This window comes from Dunckerocampus dactyliophorus, chromosome 1, assembly GCF_027744805.1.
Source record: "Dunckerocampus dactyliophorus isolate RoL2022-P2 chromosome 1, RoL_Ddac_1.1, whole genome shotgun sequence".
Lineage (NCBI taxonomy): Eukaryota > Metazoa > Chordata > Actinopteri > Syngnathiformes > Syngnathidae > Dunckerocampus > Dunckerocampus dactyliophorus.
In genome coordinates, this window is record NC_072819.1 from 25,301,740 (window position 1) to 25,315,232 (window position 13,493).

At 41.0% G+C, this 13,493-nt stretch overlaps 1 protein-coding gene across 1 annotated transcript; it reads right to left on the reverse strand.

The window, feature by feature from the left end:
• Positions 1 to 1,095: 1,095 nt before the first annotated feature.
• On the reverse strand, positions 1,096 to 13,103 carry ubiad1 (UbiA prenyltransferase domain containing 1). Its single transcript, XM_054793121.1, has 3 exons — positions 12,906 to 13,103; positions 3,724 to 4,335; positions 1,096 to 1,893 (listed from the first exon to the last, which is right to left on the reverse strand). Exons 2-3 carry the CDS (start codon positions 4,274 to 4,276, stop codon positions 1,406 to 1,408), a joined length of 1,041 nt encoding a protein of 346 aa, XP_054649096.1. The 5' UTR covers positions 4,277 to 4,335; positions 12,906 to 13,103; the 3' UTR covers positions 1,096 to 1,405.
• Between the last annotated feature and the right edge of the window lie 390 nt (positions 13,104 to 13,493).

Genomic DNA, 13,493 nt, shown 5'->3' on the forward strand with positions numbered 1-13,493 from the left:
CCAAAATTGAAAGGGACTACGTGTGGAATACAAAGAGAATCAATAACAAAAAAAATTATAAAAATGTAGTCATATTCTTTTACCATTTTGTCATTGTTTTTTCTGTATTGTCTTTGTTTTTACACTTGCGTTTTGTTATTGCATTTCGTAATGACAAAGACAATACCATGCAAATGCGAAAGAATGACCCGCCCACAGTAAACGGGGGAAATAAGATAAAATAAGGCATTTACCTCCTAAAAACATTGCGCCACACAGCTTCATCCATATCTGCATTCAGCAACGCTCCGTGTGCATCATATGAAGAAATAAATAGGTGTGGTAGTTATTTTGTGCATTAAGTAATTAACAGTGTTTCATCTTGAAGATTTCATTGATATTGGTGTTCCAATCCCCCGCACTTTGGTATTTGGTATTAAATGAATATGCAGATTTAAACCACAGCCATCGTGTGTGGACAAAAAAAAGTGATGCTCAAATTCAAGCCATTCAAACGGAAGGATGCCAACATCAGACTGGAAGAAAAGAGATGTAGAATGATTACTTACCTATTTATCAGTGCTCATGTGACACTTCATCAAAATGTGACCATGCAAAATACACCTGGAACTACTATTAAAAGAATGAAGCAATTAAGTTCAATATTTGAAGTTGAGATAAAAAGTTATGTTTGCCAAGTGTGTAGGAGTAGGGGGTGTATGGCTTCTGGTCAAATGCCTGAAGGGGTACGCGAGTGTTAAAAGTTTGGGAACCACTGTTCTCGTAAATAGTTGACTCATCTGCAAAGCAGAAAAACCCCATTCATTTTGCAGTTTCCATGACGCTTCGGTAGTTGTGCAATACCACTCCCTGCTGGTCAACACATCAACGCGCACACTTGAATACGCCACTTGGAAAAACGACTCTATTTAAAAGTGCCTTAATCCAAACAAAGACATATTTCCTGCAAACAAAGCAAATGCATATGTCTAATTTCAAAATCCGTATACATTTCTTAGGGGGAAAATAAAAGGTATTAAAAGTGTCTTCAAGCGGTTTTTATTTCAATGCAAAGAAAAACTATTTGGCTGGCCAAAGAAAACAATCACACATATGAACAGTATGTACCATGAAAGCATTAGTTCATTTATTATTGATGTATTCAGGTAGCGTAAGACGTCACGTAAGGTCACGTAAGACGTGGCATGAGATATATGGCAACTAGACTTTGTCCTTGCATGATGGAAACAATGACATCAACACAACTGAGCCACCTTAATACTGAAAATTAATCATCAGTGTTCACAGAGCAAGCGATAAACTTTCTACAGTATTTCTACACGACACATAAATTAGGCAATAAATTACAGCCTCTGCGGGCGCAGAGGTGAACATAAAGCATTAAAAAACACGAATCACAAGCGAATCACAGTAAGGGCAGGCTTCCCCGAGGAGCCAGAATGATGCCAAAGACGTAGAAAAGTCCCATGAGGAGGTTAAGCTTGGCCGTCCTCTGGGGGATTTTAGCATAGCACCGGCTGCGGAATTGCTTCTCCAAGGGGAAGGCCATAGGCAGCGAGAGCAGGGGCAGTGCCATGCTGATGGTGTAGCGCGTGGCAAGGATGCAAAAGAGCACGTAAGGGACGAACAGCAGCAGGTTGTACAGCACGTAGGACAGCGTTGGCCCGATGAGGATGGCCAGCGTCACGATGCCCGCCTGCTTATCCGAGTCCATGTCTCGTGTGTTGTTGCTGTGAAGGATGGCCTCGGTGTTGAGGGCCAGGGGGACGGCGTAGACCAGCGGCAGGACCGACAGGTAGCCCACCTGCACGGCGTGGGCAAACATAACGGCCAGCGGCCCGAAGGTGATGAGGATGACCACGTCTCCCAGGGCCACGTACTTTAAACCAATGCCTGAGGAAAGCATACAAAATAGAACAATTTAACCCTTCTAGTTTTGTTCAACGTCAATTCCTTACATGTGAGCGAGCAAGTACACCGTACGAGAACAGCACGTGTAAGTACAATAACACAGCAATCACACGGAGATCGTACGTTGCAAGCACAACATCCGATCCGATCCGATACACACAACATCCGATACACGCAACCGCTCACGGCCAGGCGTGGCATGCGGGCCACGTACTTACACCTAGCGCAACCATGCAAGTGACATCCCTCCCTGCTCTTGCCAACTCCAGTGGCTGATAGCAACAGGAATTTGACAATAATTTCCTTGGTTATGGAGAAAATGTATTATTTTGATTATCTTTCTTATGAACTCATGTTTCTGTGCAAATGATGTATTAAACAACTCTTCACAAAATAATAGATTCAACAGTGCCTCTGCTGGTTGCAGCCAAGTTGTGCGCTCCAATTCGCCTCAACTCAAGATTACAATAAATTGCAGACAATCTACAGGATCCACAATCAATCAGTGAGTATTACAGGAAAACTGCACTTTTTTGGGAATTTTGGCCATCATCCACAATCCTTATGTGAAACATGACCACACATCTTTCTCTTTTCTGTGCGTTCTAAAGAGGAAAAAAAAAGAGTCAGCATGTGGGAGCTAACAATGCATGTAACGGGACACACCTATTTAAACTATTAAAAAAAAGAAAGAAAAACTCAAAAAATGCCAACAATGTTCCATTTACGTAACTGACCTGTATATTAACGAAGCTACAGTGATAGTTATTGGAGCAGCTAACACGAACAAATATATTTTTCTGGCGTAGTAACATCACGCCTGAAGCTACTATCGAGTGGTAACACTACCTACTGTTGTTAGTGAGTTTGGAGAAGTTAACGCTAGGTTATAAATCATGCCTCGCACGTGTATTGTAGAAGGTTGTGGCGAAAAGTTGGTCAACGTTGAGATTCCACAGGCTACCAGCTACACAACGGGACAGACTGCAGCAGCGGATACTGGCCCTCAACTTACACCAGATGACATCGCTACGGAGACTCAGCAAGACGCTCGTTTGCTGTCAGCATTTTTTACCTGAGGACTATGCTACATTTACCAGCTCAACGGGGAGCACAGGTCTTGTGCTGAAAGATACAGCCATCCCATCAATCGGACCCAGCCCAATGACAGCGGACATTGTAAGTTTTCATGATACCGTTATCCATGAAACATTTAGCACTAGTGCTGCATGATAACACTATGAGAATGCCTTAGTGTTTCACTATAGCAGGATCAGCTGAGCACCCAGCAACATTATTCTCTGCCTGGGGGGGGATCAGGCGTCTTACCTGATAACCTGTAGCTCATCCTCCATATATTCAGGCACACAAGATAAGGTTCTGGTTCCTCATTTGTCAAAAAGTAGTTGGCTATCATAAAGTCTGGCATGATTAGTAATAGCAAACAGACATGCTGTTTCTATGCTCCTATCTATAGACTGTGAAATCAATGCGCCTAGGTAAGACGTTCCGGTAATGTTTAAAATGATCAATATATGGAAAAAGTATTCCATGTTATCATGAATACACCTGTCGATGCATGATCACAGCATGTATATAAAACGATAAAAGGCCATTTGAGGTTTTTCAGAGGGCTTTAGAGTCGAAAGAGGTGTGTGCCATGATCTGCATTCTTACCCCCATCATGCTAACTCGTTTTCTCTCTTTAGAACGCACTGAAAAGGAAAAGAAATGTATTCATGTTTGTGGATGATGTAAAAATACTCAAAAAAGTGCAGTTTTTCTTTAAAGCCAAGTCAACATGGTACTTACCTCCAGTGTATAAAAAAGAGCTGGACAGTCCCCCAAAGTAGATAAGTGCCAGGTGTTCCAATCTTAGCGCAGACAGGAAGTAGAGCAAGGTGGCACACAAACAGCCCAAAGAGTATAACAAGGCTCCAAACATGACAACATCCTGCGGCGCCAGGATCTCGTCCACCAGAGTCCTATCGTCGCTCTTCTTATGGTCGATGCCTTTGGAGAAGTCATAGTAGGTATTGACCAGGTTGCCCGCCCCGTGTACCACCAGCACGGCCACCGCGCACACCATGAGGATCACCAAGTCCACCGACCCCTCCAGCTTGTATGCCAATGCACTGCCGAGGGCCACTGGCGTCAGTGAGGCACTGAAGCTCCACGGCCTGAGCGCCAGAACGTAGGCGGCGCACGTGTGCTTCACATCAGAGGCGACGCGGGCCATTCTGGACACAGAGGTGTGGGTTGTCACCGAGTTGGTCATCTGGGCGTGCCATTGCTGCCCGTTGTGGTAGTTTGAGCCAGCTAGTACGAACGTTTCTGTCATACTGTATTTGTGCTCTTTAGACATTTCCTCAGCGAGGTATTTATAGAAGCAGTGATGAGGCCAGATGTCACAGTCAGGTGTTCCTGGAGGAGGACAAACATATACAAGCACTGGAGCATTGGTGCACACTTCAATTTCAACAGCATACATTGGGGATGACAATCACAACCAATAGATGTCACACTCGTGTCAGCGCCATAGATTGATGAAAGGAGTCAAGTATTCCCTCCATCCAAACTCATTTAAATAATGACTCCACTATTCAACATGTGCAAACATTGCAGGTACATTTTGAAATGTTTTGTAACGTTGCATGCATGACCAAAACATGATGCTTTTAACTTAACAAATTGAAACAAAAACAAAAAATTTCAGAATTTAAAATAATGACAGTTGTAGCTGCTACTCCTAATCATTTCTGTTTGTGTAGTTATGTAAAGACATACTGTATGTAAAATACATTGTAGTAAAATTAGTTTTATGTTTATGCTAAAAGAACTAGTCCCATGATGCTGAGCGTGCCGAACCAGGAAGTAGTGAAATGGATGCTACTGTCACATGCTTTGATAGAGGTCTTACGCAGGGATCATGTTTTGATCTGACAAATGTTAAGTAAGTTTGATCAAATGTAGAATTACTAACAGCTATGATGAACAAGAAGGGTGCAGCTACTCATTACTTAGTTCTTTTTGGAAAATGTTATTTCTATTTTAGGTTTTGGGTTTTGATCAGCTGATGAACACCCTATTTTCAGTTGAAAGTGCTTGTAACCAAAACACATTGATCTTGTTATTTTTGCCGTGAAGGCATATTTCCTGAGTCAAAAAAATGTATGTTGAATATATATTACCTTTTTTTTTTTTTTTTTTTTTACAGTTTTCATCACTTCTTCCAAGACTGGAGGAGGAGCATGTGACATTTAAACCAGAATTTCCCACCCGAAAGCTGTCATCCACTCCAATGCTTTCCCCATTGTTATGGTCCAGTTCTGGATGAATTTCTGTTGTTTGTTATATATTTTTTATATTATGCTCACTCGTGTTGAAGGCTTTTTCTGGAACACTTGAAGAGACAGAGTAAGCTTGTTCATATTTTCAAAAGACACCACTCGCCTCGTCAGTCGTGTCGGCAAACTTCAAGGGGCAAATGTTTTGATACTGCCCTGCAGATTGAAATAAAACAACAACCCACAAGACGTTGGACAGTGGACAAGCGTGCCAAGGTGGCAAGTCAATCCACATTTGTACTACTAATATTCTCCATCGTAGCCAGCCTAGTGCTGGCGGCTAATGCAGTGTTGATTCGTTACTGACTTGATGCGCTAGGCGGCTAATGTGGTATCTGCTGTAGCGTGCAAAAATAAATCCAAAGGGTGATCTTTAACTGCAGCGTCACTATGAATCTTTTCAGGACAGCGATGTAAAGATTTTGGCCAAAGAAAACAGATGGTTTGAAAGAAGAGTAAAGGAAGCTATTTTCGTCAAACAACAGAACCCATCATTGAATCGGAATGTTGGTTTGAGGTTTAATTTGGACCCTGTGTTCAGCAGGTTACTGAGACCAAAACCCACAGCTCTTAGTCTTGCAAATGAGGTGAAGCCAGGGCCGAGCCGGAACAATAGATGCTAACGAGCCAGTATCAGAGTCGTTCATACCCAACTCAGGGAGCGACACTTCCCTTTTATCAGAGGTGCTAATAGCAGGAGAGGATTATACCACTACTCCGCCCAGGCTTAGTGTAAGGAACCAATAGGAGGAGGGTGTTGGCACACCAATTCCGCCCACTCTTACTGTACTTAAGGCCTAGGCTACCAGCACTTATTAGTTCGCTGACGAAGCTCTTCGGATGAGGAGCGAAACGTCCGACACCTTCTTCACAGAAGTTCAGATGACGTCTCAAGAGGCCTTTCCCTCGATGAATCTTAGAATAATAATATGAATTTTCATGCCAAATGGCTAGCTTAAAAACAATCGCTGTCACTCATCTTCAGCACTACTAGAGCTGTCAGTGGGTATCACTGCCAGTAAAACATATCATGCTCATCGAACACAATGTCAGTGAATGTTATTATTGTGTTATTGTTGTGAATATGTCCCTGACTTCACTTTGCTTTGCATTCATGGCTGTTTGTTTGAACCCGGTTGCCGGCCAGAAAGTGTTCTCAACGTGAATTGCAAGCTAAACATGGATTGCTGTCGTTCATCATTCTAGCCTATCTTGCAGTTGATCTGTCAGTTTCAGTAAGTAAATCCATATTGTTTACTGGCTCTTTTCTATGATTCTTGGAATGTAAGCAACGATCGTTGCTCACTGGCCTTTTATTTGCTGTGTGCATAGAGCTGTCAGTGTCACTTACTGACAATCAGAATAATACTTGTGGCCAATTTTTTTGTTATATCAGTTTTGTTGTTTATTTTGTTATATATTTGTTATATCAGTCACAACTCAATATCAGTGGATGTTATTATTGTGCAGTTGTAGTCAATCTGTCACTCTCTTGGCTTTACTGTGAGTTCATGGCTGCATGTGTTTGAATCTGGTTCCTGGAACGTGTTCTGGTCATGACGTCACAGTCAAGATGGTGCTGGTTCAAAAAACTCACTAGGGGGCGTGTCAAAATCAGCACTTTGTTTCACTCGTATTTTATTGTTGTTTATCTATGACTGATTTCATTTTGTTTAGTTTTTTCATACTTTTTTTGTGTCATGCGCAAAAGGCAAGAGAAAATGATAAGGCAACGAATGAGAAAAAAAACAACATTCAAATAACAGACAGAAAATGTCGAAAGCATGGGAGCACTTCAGGCTAGACAGCAAGTTGAACACCATGACGTGTATTCGTTATAATGCAGCACTTACGTACCACAGCAGCGCATCTTCAATGTTGCAGCGTATCTGGAGACACCCAGAATGAAGCCAAAGACCAGAGACAAGGTAAAATGAACAAAGTGCAAATCAATGAGATGAACGCTAAAGGAAAACTGCACTTTTTGAGGGGAATTTTGCCAATCATCTACTATCTTTATGTGAGACATGAACACACGTCTTACCCTTTCCTGTGTGTTCTAAAGAAAAAAAAAGCTAGCACGAGCGCTAACAAAGCACATATGGGGATTTACCTATTTCGCAGATAAAGACTTAAAAAAAAAAAAAAACGGCAACAATGTTCTATTCACATAACATGACCTGCATATTAACCAAGCTTTAGCGGCATTGTTATTGTAGGAGCTGAGACCAAAGAACTACTTTTCCAGTATAGTGACACCTTACTCACAGCAGCATCTCAGGCCACGACCTGAGAGGTTAGCAGTAACCTTAAAATACGACTTTTTATGTGGTTGTTCACGTTGCCAAAATAATGCGACTTGTCAATGTGAACGCAAAGCGTGGGGGAAGTGATGTGCATGCACAAAAGCACAACATCACAAGCATTTCCGTGTGTTTACAGAAGTAATGATTGCTGCAGCGTGTGGTCTTATTAACATGTTTGTGGCAATTTCACAGATTTTGTACAACAGGAGTTAATATTTTCTAAACCAAATGATTCTGCGCAGGAGATTAAGAAGAAACAGGGTAAGAATTTGGGCTATAGCAGTTCGTGGAGAACTTGCTGCAACGTCTGTTCCAAGCAGCGTGTGGGTGGCAGGAGTGGTGGACATTGCCGAGCCACTTCATTGACACTTTTTAAAAATCATTTTCAAATGACATGAAGAACTTTTGTCTACATTATTGAGTATTTTTTATCCAAGTCTGCCATGGTAAACCACGCCTTTCGATGACGTATAGGTCAGATATATGTGATCTAACAGTTCAGATCAGCAGTAGATCGGATATATATTGGATTTATATCTACAAAATCAGAATTGTACTGTTCACACTGACATGAAAAAAAATCAGATACAGGTCACATATGGGCAAAAAAATTGGAATTGGCCTGCAATGTGAACACAGCCTAGAAAGACTCAGCTTCGATCTTTTTGCTTTGGGCTCCGGGTCTTCTGGCTCCCTCTGGTGGACTGAAGCAACATTGCAGCGCCATTTTCTATGCTTTCTATACTCTCCTCCAATGAAACGGTTTCCTCACACAAAATGCATTATGGCATCACTTTAAAATGTTTCTTTTTCCCATATAAAACTTGTGATACATGTTTCTATATTTCAGAGGTATTGAGGGTTAGTTGCTGTATGATGAGATGAAACAGTGAGTCAGGCTGCTATAATGTAATGCCCTCCTGCAATTTCCAATGGGTTGACAAGCTCCTTGTGAGTTTATTCATAGCTCATGATTGGCTCCTGTCAAACAACGAGCTGACTGGTCCTCACGGACTTGTGCTCACTACAATATGCCACTTTATGGCGTGGAGATGTGTGGCTTATACACTGGGATTTAGGGTACTTTATTGATATCCAAGAAAGAGTAAAGTCTTATTTATGTCTAAGACATCATATTTTCTTTTATGTCAGCTATACTGGGTAATACAAGCGTAAAAGTGACTATAGCAGCGTTATTTCGTGTCCAGAGGTCTCTAATAATGCTAAAAACATATTTAGAAGGTCTTCTCCACTGTAACTACTTAAATATAGCATTTATAAATGCATTTATAAATGAAGAATCCTACTTGGGAAATTCACTTATCGCAGTCGGCTCTGGACCCAATTAACAGCAATAAACGAACGAACGACTGTACATGCATTATTAGCTGCCCCACACATAGCAGCATAGCAGTTTTTCAATATTCACAACAGAAACAGGAAAAAAAAGTGTGTTTGTCTTACGTAAGGATTGTGGATGATGCACAATATTCCAAAAGAAAGTCGTTTTCATGTACCATGTGGAGGGGCTAGCTTTCTCTTAATTATGACAACTGTCAAATGTGTGGCTAGTTTGTTTCGATGACGTGCCCTTAAAGTGCTCATGACAACAAAAAAAGTTTGAAAAAAAAAACAACAACAAAATCAAAGTACTCATTAAATTAAACATTTTTTCTATACTGCTGTCATAGATAATTAACTATAAAATAGTGAAATGAAGTGATGATTTTGACACAATTTTGAGGTCCCCCGGGGAGTATGCTGAACCTACACCATCTTGGTTGTGACATCACTGTCAGGCTATGTTCCGGGAACCAGATTCAAACACATGCAGCCATAAGCTCACAGCAAAGCCAAGAAAGTGACATATTCACAACAAGAACAGTCAATGATATTGTGTTGTGATAACTAGGATATAACACAAAAAATGGCCACAAGTATGTGACAGTATGTACGTATGTACATTTGTGACAGACAACTGGAAAATGAAAAACCTGTTAGCCCTGGAATGAAACCCCACTGAAAGACAGGCTAGAAAGACAAGGGACTGCAAGCAATTCAGATCTAGAACATTTACGGGTGACACCGGCAACCAAGTACAGCCGAACACACCCGAAAAAAGTGACATATTCACAACAATAACAAGATTCACTAATAGTGTGCCGTGAGGCGTATGATACGTTTCACTGGCAGTAACAGGTACTCTTGCCTAGCTAGCACGTCAGTTAGGAATTAGCACTGCATTATCCATCAGCACTAGCCTGGCTACGATAGAGCATACTAGCAGGAGAAATGTGAATTGACTCACCTAGGCCACACTTTTCCACGGTCGACCATCTCGTGGGGTTTTTTTTACCTTTTATTTCCATCTACGGGGCGGTAACATCCCATGAAGTTTGCTGATCTGACGAGGTGAATGGTGTCTTTTAGAAATGTGAACGAGCTTACTCCGTCTCCTATAGTGTTACAGCAAAAGCCTTCAACACAGCGAGCTGACATAATATAAAAATATATCTCTATAAAAAAAACAACAGAAATCCATTCAGAACTGGACCAGAAGAGTTGAGAAAGCATTGTAACGAAGCAGCAGTTCAGGGTAGGACCATCTAGTGTAGACGTCACTAGTTCCGCCTACTCCAGAACCGGAAGAACTGCCACATTTTTTTAAAATTGTAAATATTTCAATATTCAAGTACACATCTAACACAGAAAACATGCCCTTCAATGTCATTTTTCACTTCCGCTGTTAAAGCGGTGGCCATCTGTTGTTTCAATCCAGAGATTGCGTAGCCAGCGCAAAAGTGGTGCACAATGTGGTGTAAACAAAGCCCGCAGTATTGTCGGAGTGTACGTCTGTATGGCAGATTCATGTTAGACTGGCTATCCTGTATATCAATCACGTGATTTTTTAATGCCATGTGATCAACCCACAATATGTTGAAGATACGACATAACCAAGGAACTTTCCTAATTCTAACTGTAGCGACAGTTACGTCTCGTCCTAGTCGCTTCTGGGTGCGGGGAATTCAGGTAATAACGCGCTCCAATAATGCCATGTCCAGACGGATGCTTACGTTGGAATCAATGCGTTTATTGTATAAAAGGAATAAAACAATGAATTACACGTTGAAGATACTAAATGTTATGGCTGGTTGAATGTATGGAGGGTGTAAAAGCGGTGCAATGATGTATGTGTGAGCGGTAAAAACCGTGTGACCTCCCGTCACCCTCCTTTCATGCACTATCACGTCTGCACCTATATATGCAACACCTCCACACCGCCACCAGTGGTCAACCAATCATAACACGCCCCAATTACCCTAACACAAACCAGGTGAACTAAACCCAAAGCAACATAAATGGCTCCTACACTAACAGTGTGTTATTATGTTTGTTTTATTATTGTTTATGATGTCTACTACTGTATATTAAAGTAATACGAGTATAAAGGTGACTGTAGGGGTCTTATTTAATGTCTAGAGTAATCTAATAACGTCAAAAACGTTTTTAGAAGGTAATAAACAGGTTTTCTCTACTCTAACTACGAAATTATTCCATTTATTGATATTGAATTTTACTTAAACCGCGACAAACGAGGGATGACTGTAAATCGTTACAGTTTCGGATGGATACATGTGGATACATGGATACAAAGCACCATTATGTAGTCCCAAGCAAGCAGCTGAACTAACAAATAGCATTTTAAACATGATAGTCCCAAGGTTACTTTCACACTGCAGGCTATGATGCCCAATTCGGATTTTTTGTTAAATATGCATATTTTTTATGCGGTCGTTAAAATTACCCAACAAATGCGACTCGTTAATGTGAACGCAAAGCATCTGGAAAGTGACATGCATGCGCAAAAGCACGACATCACTCGCATTTCCGTGTGTTTACAGAAGTAAAGATTGCGGCAGTGCGCGCTCTTGTGATACCACTGATTTAATTTCCGAGCCGGTACTGGGCAAATTCAGGCTGGTATCAGCGATACAGATCGGATACTATGTGCAAATTCATGTGTCTAGTAAATATCAAAGAGCAGTGTACAGTATTTCAAATCATAGCATAAATAAAACAAGACATCAGAGTAAGTTAGTGATGTATTTTAAACCCTTAAGTATACTGAGGTAGTGGAGTGATTTACAATATAACCAAGCTAATTTCAATGATTTTGTGGAACGGGAGTCAAAATATTTTTTCAACCAAATGCTTCTGTGTAGGAGAGTAAGAAGAAAGAAGGCAAGAATTTTGGCTAAGGCAGTTTGGAGACAAATTGCTGCCACGTCTGTTCCGAGGAGTGTGTGGTGCAAACTTTTGCATACATCGGTGAGTACCTTCATCCAAGTCTTGCAGGATAAACCACGCCTTTCGATGACTGCCTACATCTGTGAGCACCTTTAATGTCTCGGTAAGCACGGCAATACACGCCTTTCGATGACATATAGATTGGATATATGCGACCTGACCATTCATACAGCAGTCGCATCGCATACATATCGGTTTAATATGAAACATAACATGAAAAAAACAGATACAGGTCACATAAGAGCAAAAAAAATCTGATTTGACCCGCAGTGTGAACATAGCCTGAGACATGCGCCCACAAAGCATGGTGGTTAAATACAGTGTGTTCCCATGTAAAATGTGAATGTTAGAAATAAAACTGTAGATTACCTAAAAACCTAATATATACCAAAAATCTGTGACTTTGCAGGGTCGCGAATGCTGAATCATGAGTATGCGATTGTACATTACAGAAAACTTGTACATTAGAGAAAACTGATTCAGTGATTGAAGGTGCTATCTGACCAGGGAATTGTTCAGGGAATCAATTGGAATTGTTTGAATACTGCCCATGCTATTCCACTCCTTTGAACAATAGGCATACAATTAATGAATACTTCCCCATAATCATCAAAGACACAACCTTGGTGGAAACTTGCATTAACCTACCACATAGTTAATTCGAATTTTACATTTAGCAACGTCTATAACACCAAAGCACAAGTATGTTAGTCGTGTTGAAATGTATCTAAAAATGTGTAATGCTTCCCAATAAATACTTCTCACTATGTATTGTTAATCCTAGAACTGACAAGGGCAATATGTAGGTGGATGCTAACAATGGCAGAAACTACGTCAATCGCGAACAATAATAGAAGATAAGGAAGTGACGGTAGCCAGTACAAGTAAGTACACCGAAAGACTTTACAGTTAACTGTCTTCTTTGTAGGCTAACAACTAGTGAGATTAAAGGATTAAAGCTAACTGGCTAGCCATCGAAGCTAATACTCTACAAGTACGAGACAGCGAAGAGGATGAAATGTCATCTTCTTACGTGTTATGGCCTCCCCGGAAGAGACAAACCGCCCATCTCGTCACAGCCAAGCATCGCTGGCCACACTCGGAACCAAGAAGGACTAGAAGAAGCAAGTTGGCAGCCTACGTGTCAACTTGGAGGGGACTCGGTTGGGTGGACAGTCACCCAACTGCACCTGACAGGCACCATTTCCCATACACATACACGCCATTTCCTGTCATGTCCGTCCGGATAAAGGACTCGATGGGATCAAACGGAACACTAATGGTTCCGCGCATTTTTAAAAACAAATAATTAGATAATTTAACACTTTAAACATACACTCCTGATCAAAATCATAAGACCAGTTGAAAAATTGCTAGAATTTGCATTTTGCACATTTGGATCTTAATGAGGTTTTAAGTAGAGTTACAATATGTAAAAGCAAGAAGGGGGAGTGAGACAAAAAACATTTGGAACTTGTAATTTAACCAAAAAATATGTTGTTTATCACCTGATCAAAGGTTTAAGACCACAGGCTATAAAAGCCAAAATCTGCTCAAAATGTTTATTTTCTGTCAAGCATTCACACTGTCATGCCCTCCTGATGGCTAAAGCTAAGAAGCT